The 14,945-nt window shown below is 40.0% G+C and overlaps 1 protein-coding gene across 7 annotated transcripts in view; it reads left to right on the top strand.

The window, feature by feature from the left end:
- Positions 1-14,945, top strand: part of PACC1 (proton activated chloride channel 1) — a 91,405-nt gene extending 76,460 nt beyond the window's left edge. For all 7 annotated transcript variants that reach the window (XM_085300145.1, XM_085300147.1, XM_085300144.1 and 4 more), the window contains 5 exons: positions 317-471; positions 1,937-2,079; positions 8,648-8,792; positions 12,339-12,443; positions 14,232-14,945. In XM_085300145.1, coding sequence (XP_085156271.1) covers positions 317-471; positions 1,937-2,079; positions 8,648-8,792; positions 12,339-12,443; positions 14,232-14,393 — 710 coding nt within the window. In that variant the 3' untranslated portion in view covers positions 14,394-14,945. The remainder of the gene's footprint in view (positions 1-316; positions 472-1,936; positions 2,080-8,647; positions 8,793-12,338; positions 12,444-14,231) is intronic.

Raw genomic sequence — 14,945 nt, forward strand, 5'->3', positions numbered from 1 at the left:
CTTAAGTGGTCTCCTGACTTAAGCATCTTCTCACTTGGGACCAGAGGGTTTAATTTTTTGGGAGGACTGGTGAAATTTAATAACTTCTGTGAACTTTGAATCATCTTAGCAGAGCATGAACCCAGATTTTTTTCTGTCCTGATGTGGCTGACATTGCTCTCCTGCTCTTGCAAAATACTGAAGCACATGGTTTAATTTAATTCTTTGCTGGATCTTGGCAGGATAGCTCAGCATCCTGTGGGATTAAATCCCAAAATGCAAATCCTTGTATTTGGGAAAGAAATCAGCTGTCTTCAACTTTTTTCCTCCAAAACAGGTATTGCCTTTTACCCAGGCAAGGCTCGGCTGCTTAGCTGCAAGCATCATTACTATGATCACATTCCGCCTCTGGTAAATCCAGGTCAGCCAGGAGACATTGAGTGCACCACTCAGAGAATCAACTACACAGACCCTTTTACTAATCAAACTATGGTAATGATAGAACAAAACTTATTCAGAGTTTTTTGTGTGTAATTTGAAAGTAAAAATACATACCAAGTACTGCAAAAACTCCATTGCTTCTATTTTTTTTAAGTCATTTGTCTGTTTTCAGAAATGTAAACTCAGTGTGTGTATATATATATTATGGATGATCAGCTGTTTTATAGATGTGTGTGTAGCATGAAAACCTGAAAAGAACAAAACAAGTCTAATTTCTGACAGTGCAGCTCTTACTTCTTTCCTCTACGAAATGAACTGGCAAGCAATCGGCTTGGTATCATAGATCTAGCTTTGATTGAAAGCAGTAGCAGATACTTCATTAAGCAGGGGTAGCTTCTTTCTTTTTGTATGTTTGCTGGGAAGGAAATACTATTTTTGTCACACATGGAAAAGCCTTAATTGGACACCAAGTGTTTCGTTACACTGAGACACAGAATGTCGGATGAGCCAATAACACGGGTACATTGAGTGATGATCTGTCTTAAATTGCCCTTAAAAATGCAGCCAATCTAGCTTCTGTATGGACAGATGTTCAGAAATATAATGTGAAATATTGTCATTTGTATTTCATCTAAAGCTATTGCTTGGATTGTTTTTAAGGAAACTAAACAGTAAGAAATAAACTGCTTACCTGTTTGGTCAGCTTTTTTTTCCTTCATGTTTTGTGTTTCATCCAGTCACCATTTCTTTCTGTGAAGTAGCTGCTCTTCCTTATTTGAAACTAAGGTTCTAGGTGCAAGTCTGGTATTTTGTTTCTGCCACTATTTGTCTTTCAGCACTTTTTAGCAAACTGAGAGCTTGCATCTTATGCTGTGTGGTAGATTCATTTAGAAGCTTGCTGATCCAATGGCTGCAGCTTGCAGCTGAGGGGAAAGGCACTGAGGCAGACCTCTGAACCATACAGAGYGCTGCTCAGATTGGCCGAGTCTTTTGCAAGGAGCTTCTTGTTGTCCCATGTAGTTCCTACACCACTTCAAGTTGGATTCTCTTCGCTGTCTTTTATTTCATCACCTTACTTGAGGTGATGAGGGCTACATAACTGGTTCTCTTTCTCAAGAACCACTATGTTCTCCACATCAAACTCCAAATTAACTTGTTTCATATTGAGAGCTAAAAGTTCCTAGACTTTAATGCTCAAAATAGTTTTGATTTTCTTTCTGCCGAATGCAGGTTGCAGAGCTTTAACTGTTAATTCCCCACATTAAGCCAAACGACTGTGATAGAACTAGAGCAGATTTCTTAGAAAAAAACATTAAATCTTAATTTAAAGACCTCACTGTTGTTCTAAAAGTAGGACTTTAAATACGCCTTGGCATTCTTGTTAGATACCTTAATAGATGGTACTTATTAGAGGTCTGGAGAAGATTTCTGTAGGGTGTTTGTGACAGATGGCAAATTCATGAACAGGAAATGAGGATTCCTCCCCTATCCTCACTGTCTCTCTGTCTGCTTACAGAAATACGCTTTGGTTGTGCAAGGCCCTCGTGATGTGAAGAAAAAGGAGCTGGTGTTTTTGCAGTTTCACTTAAATGGAACAGACCAAGACTTCAGTGCAATTGACTACCTTCTATTTTCATCTTTCCAAGAGTTCATCAACAGGTGTGTATAGAAATAAAGGCATGAGCCCATCGTTGCATTGAACTTATTATCACAACAAGTGATAGCAGGGTTATTTAAGTGAAAATAACAGAGGCTTTTATGTTAATTGCCATCAAGTTTTGGTATGTTTGGATTAGTTTGATACACTTTCATGTCTTAAAAAATGTGGTTTCTAGTTGCTAGGCTTGCTTTTTAAAAGATTAACTGAGGACATATTCAGTGACAAAAACTGCCCTTCAGCTATGCTGCAGTCATTTGTGGCTTTAATTTCTAAGCTTGAAGAGTGTACTGGCTTACTGCTATCTCCTGCTGTGGGTGTTCAGGAAGTGGGCTATCCTAGGCAGCATGATCATGAAATGCACTGAAAACACTAGTGTTTCTGAGTTGTTTTTTTTTAAAAAACAATTATGATAAAAGTCAATTCTTCAAATGGGTTAATTGTGATTTCATTGAAAGATTAACCATATTTGTTTGTATTATTGATTTTATGTGAGCTACTACAGAATGAGAAAATTCCATGGATGTTGTTTTCGAAAGTGCTTGTTACTGGTTTAATGCTGGTGTAATCAGTGTGGCTGATCAGCTTCCTACTAATTTTAATAGGAGCAGAATTAATTGTGTCTTGATCTTTCTTGACAATCCCACTGCTTTTCCAAGCTTTTATGAATAAACTCTGTACATAACTATTTAATTTTTGCTTTTAATTTCAATTCAAATTCAGCTCTTCTGTGATCCAGATTTAAATGCTGGACAAGAAGCATTAGTTATAGTGAGGCCTAGCAGAAAGCTTTGAGGCCTAGCTAGTTGAGCTTTGACTTGATAATGGTCAGAGAGAGACAAAGTGAAAAGGGGACAGAGGATAAAGGATGTATGCAGGATGAAATAGTGTGAAGGAGGGGAAGAGAAATAATACTATAAATTTCATTGTAACGAAGCATTCTTGGAGGCTGAGCTGTGATCATATTGGTGCTTCTCAGAGCAAACACTGAAAATATTCTCGGTCACAGTATCTCTGGGCAGTCAGAGACCAGTTTTYTGGATTTGTTTTTTACAAAGCATTTCTACTACAGTGCAAGAGAGATGGAGGTGTTAAGCTTATTTCATTGCATACTTTCTGTAACTGTACTAAAACAACTTGGAAAATGCTAATGTTCTGGGTATTYTAAGCACTGATACTTTAGGGTGAGAAAATACCAAACAAGAGAAGTGATGTAGAAGGTGCTACTTGTTCCTTCTGTGCTGGATTTTCTCAATTTCTGTGGCTTGTGCTGTGGTTAGAGGTACAGTACTGTGGGACTTATTTGTGCAAAGAACACAGCTGTTTCTTTACTTAAAGGCACAAGGGTTGTTGCCTGAGGCCACCCTTGGTGAARTGCAGAGCAGAAGAGGCACTGTTGTGTTGTGCCTGGTTCCTGTTCCTTGCAAAATGAGCCAGCCTATCAAGACTCAACTTGGTTCGTGCATATCCAAGTCTTGGGAGCCACATTTCTGTTCTCATTAAACCAATTTGACGATAAGCCTTTTCAGGGGCTATTTCTTCTCAAGTTAAGACATGCATGTCCTATTTAAGCTGACTTAGTCTTTTTAGCTGCAAGCAAGCTGCAGGTCTGCATGCTGCTATCCCAAATGCTCGCACTACGCATCGTGCAAGGATGKGTTAGATGTGTAAGACACAGTAAGCAGTATTGTGAAGGTCCTAGCTTGAAAGTTGAGATTGTGCCAGTGTAGATGAATCAGTTGATTGCTATAAGTGTCTGTAAGCTGCCTGGGAGAAAACTGGCTCCCAGTCTCCTGCCTCTAGGTTTGCCTGGTCAACAGGTTAAAATGACAGAATTGATCATGGAAGAGAAGGGGAAGTGCCACTTTGTTTCTAAAGAAGCTGCCTCATCTCAGTGTTGGAAGGCACCAGAGCTGAAGCTGGGAGAGTGAAGGCTGGGCATGGTTATGTTTGGAGCAGTGTGAAAAGGTAGGAAATGCTGTTGTCTGTTTGGGGAAGCATCTTTTGTGCTTGTTTGCAGCAGGTAGTTGGAATAACGATTTGATCCTGGTTTTGAACTAACCCAGATACAAAAAAAATTAGAATAGGTATGTAAGGCACTTAGTTGTAAATGATTTGCATGTTTAGGTGAAATACACTAAGAAAAACAATTGTGCTCAAAGGTGTTTTTTTAGCATCTCTTTTATAGCTTCCTCTAAAGCTCAGTGTAAATTGTGTATCTTGTCTTGTTCAGTGCTTTGTATTGCTGTCCCGGTGTCCCAGGAAATAAACTGGACAGGTTCAGGGTAGGTTAAAAATTTAAGTTTTCTCCTGACCGTGAAGTGCATGTGAAACCTCATGTTATGTGGAATGCTCTTGGTCTGTCCAACTTCCAGCCGAAGAGAAAGTAGAAACGTCTTCCTTCTGGTTGGCCAGCTGATGCTAAATTTAGCTGATGGGAAGTCAGGATTAAAATATCCTTGGAAACTGTAGTGTGTGGACAATGTAAATTTTGTCCTTCTGAAAAAACTCTAAATACTTCACTTATGGGCCACTGTTAACTAATTTTCCTGATGAAGTCTCTTACTGATTATGAGAGCGAATTACTAGCACTGCATCTAGCAAATGGTGTAAAGAGAATTGTTACTAAAGATGACGAGATATGATAAAACTCATCAGATATCATAATTATCTTTACAGATTTTTGCCATGGCTGCAAACAGCTTATGTCGGACTGGATGAGTAGACTATTGCAAAATGTGTGATGTATTCCATCACCTTAAGCCATAATTTCAAAACCCTTAAAGTTTTGGAAAGAGTGCTGCTGTATCTAACCATAATTTCTCTATAGGCATCATTATGTGCAATTCGCTTTTGCTTTAAATAGCAATAATCATAACATGAAGGCTGCTGCAAGCATCAGTCATAAGCAATAATAGAAATGGCACTTAAAGATCTGGTATCTTTATGGATTTTTTTGAGGCACAGCAAGTGGGGAGGACCCAAGCAAGGTCCACTTATTTCTGTCAAGGCATTTGTTCTCTGCAGCTCTTGGATTAAAATTGGATCGACAGACTATGTTAAACTGACACTGCTTCCTAGTTTTGCTCTTCAGGCCTTCACAGAACATTGTTGGACTGCGCGCTGTTGTTGGGCTGTGAGATGGTGTGACATGGCTGCTGGCTTTTTTTTTTTTTTTTTCTTTTTTTTTTTTTTTTTTTTTTTTTTTTTTTTTTTTCTTTTTTTTTTCTCTCTTTTAAAGACCGTGGCAGCTGCTCTCTCTGCCATATTAATTACAGGGAAGGAAATAATGAAACCCTTGCAAATTACCAAAAGTGTAGCTAAAAATACAAGTTCCTTTCCCAACTGTTATTAGTGTAATACATGGGTTTAAGAAAAAGATCCTCTGAACATGTTACCGTCAAAACTATTGTCAGCATAGCATGTAAAATAGCTTAGGGTTATGTGAGTCAGAAGGATCCACTGCAGGGCTAAAGCCCATCCAGGCATAGGTTAGGTATCCCCACAGCTTGGACAGATGCAGTCTTGTGTGATCTGAGGCTGACCAGCCTGCGTAGAAGCAATGCTCTCCCTGGTAGTAGTTTGCACTGTCAGTAGTTACCCGAGAGTGTTGGCTGGGGGAGACCAGCACTATGTAGTCTGACCCTGGCTGAGGCAATTGTTCCTTGTACTTCTCTTTTCTCTGCTGTAAAGTAAGAATTTCATTATTTATTTTGTGTGGTGTTGCGATACCATTGATATTTTGGGAGAGTCAAGAAGTCCTACAGTACACCTAAAGCAAATGTAAGGTTTCAAAGGTAGAGTAGGTAGAACTTAACAAAATAAGTGTGTAGCGTTTATAGGATGTCTGTCTCTGGGGTGAATACAGGAAGTTAAACTCTTTCGTGAGTGAGTTGTTCTTCAGATTAAAATCCGTTGTCTTTCATTTACTTAGTTGTGTGTATTTTTTAAACTGCTTTTTTTGCCCTCTACTGTTATTTGTGGAAAGCTTCTGTGGCTCTGCTCTGCCAGCTTTTTTTCCCCTCTGTCTGTGGCAGTGATCTGGATTGTGGGCACATGCAAAGAGGCACCTTCTCAAATCACCCCTCTGCAACTTCCCCTCAAAAGAAATTAAGCTGTCTTTCTCAAACCTGCAATTACTGTCAAACGCCAAGTATGCTATTGCTCTCTGCTTACCGTGGAAGTTGTGGCTATAATGTTAAGATTTATTTCATGTCTCCCTGCCTGGATTTTCCATGTTGGTTTGGAAAGCTTTTCCAGGATGTTGTATTTAGTCATGCCTTAGGCATGTGACTAGGCTGGCAGAGTGCTAATTATGTATGTTCCTCTGAGCGGCAAAGCACCGTGCTCTTCCTGGCTGTCCTGTCAGCTGCTGCTGTAGCTACATATTGAAGGGAGGAGAAATCTTTGTCAGATTAGGTCTCCCTGTGTCACTGGTTTATATGGCAGAGAACAGTCAGGCAGTSGCACTTGTTCTGATCCCACTTCTTCTTTGTGGGATTAGAGAGCTGTACTGCCATCCTGTTGGAATGACCAAACAAGTGGCTAGTGTTACAAATAGATCAAGATATTCCCAAACAGCTAAAATGCTCTAGGATGTCATCTGTCTAGATATGGAGAGAAGTGTATTAGGTTTTCTTTCTTTTTYYCCCCCCCYCAGAAATGTTTCCTCTTTCTGTATGTATGTACCGTGCAATTCTCCACCACTAGAAGCCCTGACTTGAGAGTAGTGGCTTTGGGTTTCACTTCTTACGAATATGTGCTTGTTCACCTATTAAGCTTTAGCAGACAACACACTACAGAGTAGCCATCAGTATGCTACTGTTTTTATCAATCTCTGCTCCTGTTGCTTGGCAGAGAAAATCTTGATTTGTGGGAAGAAAAAGAGCACCAATTTTGAAAGCTAAGGGAAAAATACTCAAAAAGGAGGGGGGCACAAATTCACCAAGTGGTGGTGCAGGGCAAATATTTCTGATTGGTCTGTTCTTTGGACCTTGTCTTCAATTCTACTTTTCTTCTTCTTTACATCTTTCTCTTGAAAGACCATACTGTTTTAGTCTCCCAACAGACCTAGCCATGTGCTCTCTATGCTATATGGGCAAAGAACTTYTTTCCTTCATCTATAAAGATGGATTTATCCTGGCTAAGTCAAAAACCTTGTTCTACTCTCTTGTCTCAAAGGACCAGCCTACCCTGACATCTCTCTCCAACCTGAAATCTCTCTTTAGTGAAAATCAGCAGTCTGTGCTTTAGTGATTCATGACTCATCGCTGTTTCACCCATTCATTTCAAATGAAACCTTATTAAAAAGCAGCTGCAGGGACAGACTTATTTCACAGAGAAAGCAAGCAAGTGGCTAAAATCACAGTACAGAGGCAYTCCAAATAAATACATGATCAGAGTGGTTAATTCAGTGTGCCCTATGTGTTTGCTAGAGACAGGATGGAGACCAGGTATGCCGTATCGTAGAGCTACACMTACGTGATGGGTATTGGAAGCCCTAAAATGCTCAAGGTCACAGTATTAAATAAGGGCACAATGATCACAGTTGTAATTCATACCAATATCACCACTCTAGAAGCCAAAGCTTAGAAGTAAGAGCATATTTGTCAGCACATGCCTGTTACCTTAAGTTCTCATTTCCATRAAGTACAAAAGAAATACTATGCCAGTCAGTGTCTTGGAACAGGCCCATCTTCCTGTGTCCAGGCCTGACACAGGAAAGCAARGTGGATGGAGGCATGATCCTGGTCAGTGTTTTTTAGGCTTTAATTTAATGTAGTTCAACTAAGTAAACTGAGAATTAGCAAAACTGGGCATCATGAAGGAGGATGGTGAAGGATTAATACTGTTAGCTTTATTCGGAACAAAGTTATATCCTATGGCTGGTGCCATTAAAGGGCTTGGGCTTTGCACTCCTCAGGTATTTATTTTCTGAGTACCTGACTAGTGGAGCAAGACAGCCAAACCTTATCTGCTCTGCAGAAGGTGCTAGGAACTAGTCAGCCTTGAAAATGAGAAGTAGCTAAGACCTAACTAACAGGGTAGTGCTAACAGGGGACAAAGGCTTCTTTTAAATCCTTGTYTCCTTCTACATACACCTCTTAGAACCACTTCTCTGGTCCTTTCCACCTACAAAGTTTTTTTCCCACTCTGAAAACAAAGTCCAGTCACTGGCTGGAGAAAACTACTGCTTCATCTCCCACTTACCCCAGTGCCCCACTTCATGGCATTGTGGTGAGTGGTGTCTGGACTACTGACCACATTCCTCCTTCTCTGGGAGAAGGAGTCCTGAGTAGAACCAAGTTCCCCTACAAAGCAGAGCAATCTCTAGGGGGGAGGATGGTGGGGAGCCATGTAAGTCTTCTGCAACTGGGAACGCGAGCGCAAGTACTAACATTCAGTAAAATGTTAGTACTAACAATGTTTTAGATTAGTATATTTTAGCAATTAAAACTTAAACAGAGTTTTGAATGCATTTTGAAATATCTGTAGGTCTGATATTATGTTATGTGCAGTGCTCAGGTGCTGAGTTTGGTCAGTAAAATAATGTTGTTTTTTTTCCTTTAGTCCAGAAAAAGCAGAATTCATGAAGGACTGTGAAAGCTCGTACTCCAGCTGGAAGTTTTCTGGAGGCTTTCGAACTTGGGTCAAGATGTCCTTGGTGAAAACCAAAGAAGAAGATGGTAGTGAGACTGTTGAATTCAAACAAGAGGTAAAAAAGTACTCAGGAAGAGTTCTTTGAAGCACCGTTCATTAATTAAAAAACTAGTTACTGCCAAAAAGTTGGGTTTTTTGGATGATAATTGGCTGACAGAACCACTTCTTGAAATAAATGGCAAAGGAGTTGGAGGAAGATAACTTTTGTTGTTTGTTTGAATGCAATCTCAATAAACTGGCTTTTGTTTCATTGCATTCTTTATACTACTTGCCACTGAGCAGTTTCAGAATCTGAACTGTCTGTATTGTGTTTTTTCTTAACATGGAGAGGTTTTATAAAAGCATAAATACCTTGATGTGCTAGAGATGCATCTCAGAAAAACATGTCCTAATGGAGAAGCCAGAAAATTCAGCCCTTGATGTATTCTTAGGTGATACCTGTGCTCAGAAGGGATTGGTTTCTTGAAATATTAACACAGCTACCTTTAGTTCAAGGCTGGGATTTCCAAAGTAATTGTCTAAATAATAGCTAAGAATGGAAGGAGGTATTGTTTAGGTTAYCAGAAGGACTGATGTTAAGATGAAGAGGTAAACATAAGCAGCGTATCCTTTGTAGTGTTACTGATGTGTGCTTTTGTTTGGGCTTGGGATTTTTATGTGTTGACTAGCCTTAGAAACATGGAATAACTCAATTTCTTGCATCATTTAAAATTAGAAAATATGCAGATGGAAGATGCAAACTTTAGAGCTAGAGATAAGCTGACTGTTTGACTTTCATTCCTCTTCTAGTCACACTAAAAGACAGGAGAATGATTGTGTTTAAGTTTGTTGTCTTGTTCCCAGCATCAGCTGGAGAGGAAGTGTCCACAGAAGTGGTAGCATTGCCCTTCCTTCAAGAAACTGGTGATAAGAAATGAGTTTTAAACGCAGTCAGTCCCTTTCAAGGAGTATATCTGTAAGAGAGTACATTCTCTCTTTGCCTATGGCCACACCTGGGAAGAGTATTTTGCAGAGAGCAAAATGAAGCAGAAGAAACATATATTCMGTTCTCACAGTTAGGGCCTTATATGGCAAAGCTTCAAGGGAAGAGCAGTGCTACAAAGCACTGACTGTCAAGTGGGGCCCTCCTGCTCCTCTGGAGGAGGACAGCAGAAGATGGATCCCAAAACCATGCAATGATGGTGTTAGTCTAGCAGAGACAAAAGGATGTGTCAGACACCTGCTCTCATGTAAGCCCTAGCAGCAGTTGTCCGTCTGTCCTTCACCACCTGCAGCTCTGTATCACCTGCCATTTGGCACTTGGCTAATGAAGGAATTTTGCAAATCCTTCTTTGTGTGCCCAAGTCTAACGCATCTCAGATTAGAAAGAAAAGTCTGACTCAAACTCAGAAAAAGCTGAGTTTTTCTTGACCTTAAGTGTGTATTTAATCCAGCAGTTACGGAGTAGGAACTAGGAAGATGGAATAGGTACGAATGTGAATTTTGAGTTTCAGATCTCTTATTAGTAGTACAGTAGAAGTTGAAATAGCTCAGACACAAATTGCRCTTGTCTTATTTGACAGTACAAAACAGTAGAATGTCTATGTGAGCTGAATAGGGAAGTCTGTTAGCCTTTCAAATGTGAAATGAAGAGACTGCATACCAGAAAGATATAACCTACAAGTAGTAGGTTAAATTGTGTTTAGTTTGTTTCCTGTTGTGCAGTTTTCATCAATGACTGTAGTGATGATACGCTTTGATAATTAAATGAACTTTAGTGGTATAGGAGAAATCTGAAGCAAAGGTATTTGACCAGAGTGAATCGGAAAGCATGAGGGCGTGAAGCTTTAAAGCACTCTGAATGGGTGTTACGATGTTGAATTTCCTGTTTCTGTGTGTTCAGAGCCTAAAAAAGTGTTGTATGCACGGAGAGGGAGGAGGAGGACTGAGAGAAATCTTAAGGTATTTATGAAGAAACTAAGTAACCATGGTAAATAAGGCTTTACGGCTGTTGCGAGAGGCTTTAACATCTGCTGAATCACTGTTTTTTTTGTATATAGTCCATGTTACAGTCTTGAAATGAAATAGCAGTGCTGTTGGATGCGTTACTTCSGGTACAGTATTACACTAGTCTAGGAAGAGCAACAGTACTCCCTTGTGTACAAACTAAGATGTAAATACTCCTTTGAGGTTTGGAGGAGGGACAAGTCCTTCCTTCTGTTGTTTGACTGTTTCCACTGTGTGTTTTCCTGATAAGTAACTGTCTGGTTCTTGAGTGGTTTATATTGTCTCCTAACAGTAGCAGGTTTAGTGCAAACTGTGTTGTTATTTGCCTGTGCTCAAAGTCTGTGTAGGTCTCTCTGGATTTTGGGAGGAAGAGAGGGTTGTGTACAAGGTGAGATAWGTTTTCAAGGCCTGCTGTCTCAATACTTTGCTGATCTGGTTCGTAAGGCTAATCATGGTTTCGTGTGGCTGTAACATCTAATCTGGTAACCTGATTGGTACCTTGGTTATGAAAGCTCTTTGGAGTTACGATAAAGCTCTTTCCATTGGTCAGTGCCAGTTTCAAACTGTAACCTAGTTAATGAGAAAGACGTTTTTAATCCTTAAAATCTAGGCTTTTCACTTTCCATTTTCATTCTGCAGTTGCCAATATCTATTTTATCCCTACAACTGAGTCTTAAAAATATATATATTTCTGTGGCCAACCTGTAGTTCTCTGGTAGATAAAGATAACTTAGCATTCATTCACAAAAGGTTCCCAAATAACATTTCACTTGATGTGGATGAATTTTTGCTCCCCTTGAAGGGGGAAAACTGCATTTTAATTTTTAAAAGTGGGTGTATAAAGGCATTTCCAAAGCTCACTGCAGTAATCCAAGAATATTATAGGCTATGTTTAACTTTTGTATTTTTGGCTTTCCTGGAACAAAGTACGTTCAGTAAGTTACTTGGGTAGTAACTTACTAACGAAGGCTGCGGTCTGGTATCTCTCGCTCTCCGCTACACAGTACCAAACCTCGTGTTGGCCTCCTGAAAGCTGGAATGAATGTGTTTTGCGCTTGCCTGGTCATCTCAAGTCAAGCCATSTATCTGTTCTGCCATTCTGATTTTAAAGAGAACGTAGGGACAAAAATGCATGCTTGAACTGTGTGCGCAAAGTACTAAGACTTGCAGTGCTAATACGTGGCAAAGCCCTGGGCTGCCACTGTGTGTGTGTGTGTGTGCGTGCGCGTGTGCGTGCATGCCACAGTGCCTTCACTGTGCTCTGTCGGTACCTATTGTCCTGTAGGCACTAGCCAACAGGCATCAAGTCTGAACAACAAAGCATCACTAAATAAAGCAACGGCCCTGGCTGCTAGTATGAAAATAGTATTGCTATGTTTTGCTAAGTGAGAAATAGGAAATGGATGAGGTAGGCATGAAACAGATGGGGGATACTGAACCTTACATACTTTGGGAGCATAATGTTCCAGGGAGGGGGAATGATGAATTTCAAGTCCCTTAATGATCACCCTGCCTTAAAATCTATTTCTACCTTCCTTCAAGCCTTTGCTGCAGTGCAGAAGACTGTACTAAAAAATCGGAGAAAGTAACATGCACCTTTTCTTCCTCTCTCCAGACTAGTGTGGTTAATTATATTGACCAGAGAACTAAACCAAGAAGCGACCAGCTGTTTTTTGTGGTATTTGAATGGAAAGATCCTTTTATACAGACTGTTCAAGATGTGAGTATCATACTAGTCCTTCCTTGAATTGTTGCCTGACCATGTGTTTATGTGGTGTGTGGGCATATGCCTTTGTTTCTGCACTCCAAGTGGAAACTAGAGGAAGAGTGAGATTGCTTTTAAAATTTTAGTCCAAGCTCTTTCTTATAATCAGTAATGCATATTCTGCTGGGGGTCAAGACCGTTTGAAACCTTTCTGTGGYTTGGTGACACTCAGCTTTCTTACTGCAGCTAGAGGTACAGGTAGCTAAGAGAAAGCATGTGTCCCCTATGCTTTAGCAAATTCTAGCTTCAGGTCAAGTCTTAAGCTATTTGCTTAGGTAAGTGTACTTGAATAAACTGATTTAATGACTTTTCTTTTTAACTGACAAGCAAGAAACCTGAACTTAAATCAGAATACTAAAAACAGATCAGCTAGTGTATTTTTAACCCCTTATTTGGACAGAATATGGTACTATATTAAAGTGCACAAACAAGTACCTCACAATTTAGTTCATGATCTTAAGAATGCTGGAGCCAAAGGTGTTTAATGTACTAGACAAGACAGCTGTCAGTCACTGGAGTATTTAAAAGCTCTGTGGGGCTCCGTGGGTATGTGCRTTCAAGTATGCAAGAGAGGTAGATTTCCTAGTGCTCCAGGAAAGGTCAGCTGTATTGCCCTCCCCTAAAAATGTAGAACAGATAAACATGCAAGGATAATCAGTGTAAAGTTCTGTGTTTAAAATAGCTTTTCTTAACAACTGAAGCCAGCCAGCAAGGAATCCACAGAATTCTTGTTTTCCTGCCCAGCAGCAGAGGGTGACTGTAGACCGTGCAGGGCCCGATTTGGTAGCTGGTTCTCCACACTGCTGTTGGCGCRTCTGTGCCGGAGCCCTGCACCGAGGCAGACTCCTCTCATCCCCTCCGGCAGGATTGGGGGGTGGTGGTGTCCATCTCTGCCTTCACTAAAAGCGGGTTGGAGGTGCTTGTTCCCTCCCGTTGAAGCTTCAGCCCTAGCTCACAAACACTTGCAGCTTGTGCTGCTGCTTTTAAGAGGATTAGCAAATACAGGAAGCCCTGTGTTTTAAGACCCTCCRCTATGGTGATGGTCTAATGACACTGCTCTTGTGCTGACTGTCAGAGACAACTTTGACAGAGAAGCTGAAAGCTGGGTGCTGTAGCATTTTATCGCTGTCTAAGCCTCTGTCTAAGCCTCTTTGCTGATCTGCTTGCTTCCTCTGAGATCCTAGAAGTCATCCATGTACCTAGAGGTGCAAGGAGAATTGCAAACTGTAAATAAACCAAGTACTCTTGACCCAAATTTACTTAAAAACATAAAATACCTGCTGTAGGTCTGCAGAAATGGTTGGTATTGTCAAAACTTGTTGTAGCGTTATAATGCTGTCTTGTTAAAGCTTTTCAGTAATGGCATTTTGAGTGCTTTGTCTTGAAGACCTCTTTTACTGGTGATTTTTGTAGATCTTTAATACATTACAGGAAGYTTAATCTCTAATATTAAAATTAAAAATTTACTTGTATTTCTAGAAGTTGTTTAAACAATTTAACATCTGAAATAGTCTGGAAGAATTCAGCAACTAGTACAGACATCTTCTGGAATCAGTGTATTATCTTCTTGGCTGAAGGAATTGGAAAGATCATGGAGTGCAGTAGATATTTGGAGAAGGCACTACAGGGTAAAGGCATATACTGCAAGACACTAAAGCTTGAAAGTTGGAATTAGTTGTTATTGAACAGGTATAATATTGGCTGAGTCAGATGAGAAGGAATAATATTTTTAATTTCTTTCAGATAATCACAGCAAATCCTTGGAACATGATCGCTCTTCTTTGTGGTATCTTTTTGGCTCTGTTTAAGGCAGCAGACTTTGCCAAGTTAAGTGTTAAGTGGATGATCAAAATCCGAAAGAGACATCTGAAGAGAAGAAGTCAAGTAATGAACCACATAAGTTGAGACTAAGACTGCCTTTTAAGTATTCATAACAGAAGGGATAGAAAAGAACTGGAATAAACTTCAATCAGTAATACAGTAATTAAAGGTATAAACCAGGTATATTTTCTTCAGATAAACACTGCCACGGCCTAGCAAACTGACATTTGAACCTTCAGAAAGGAGCTAACCCTAGGACAAGTCTAACAAACTCATGCTCTTTTAATCCAAATTTAATATATTTACCTCAGTACATGGTGGCTGGGGGAGAGAGGAGAGAATTCACTAGTGTTCAGAAAGTCGGTGCTGTAGTGGTTAAGTTCTGAAACTGGACAGCGTTTGAATACTTGTCAGAACAGGCGACTATTTAGCTTCTGCACGAGCTATGACCTGCCTCTGCTGCCATAATGCAGGTGCTTCCAGTGAACACAGTAAAGGAGTAAAGTACACAGAATAAAACAGTCACGCCTCCCAGCTCCAAGGTATGAGTTAAAACAAAATACACTGGAATTCTATTACGTGTCATTTTTGATTTAAAGTGTATTGAATTTTAATATTAAAAGATATCTAAAATAA

The sequence above is a fragment of the Rhea americana genome, unplaced genomic scaffold (genome assembly GCF_003343005.1).
Source record: "Rhea americana isolate MKP2758 unplaced genomic scaffold, rheAme1 scaffold_160, whole genome shotgun sequence".
Taxonomy (NCBI): domain Eukaryota; kingdom Metazoa; phylum Chordata; class Aves; order Rheiformes; family Rheidae; genus Rhea; species Rhea americana.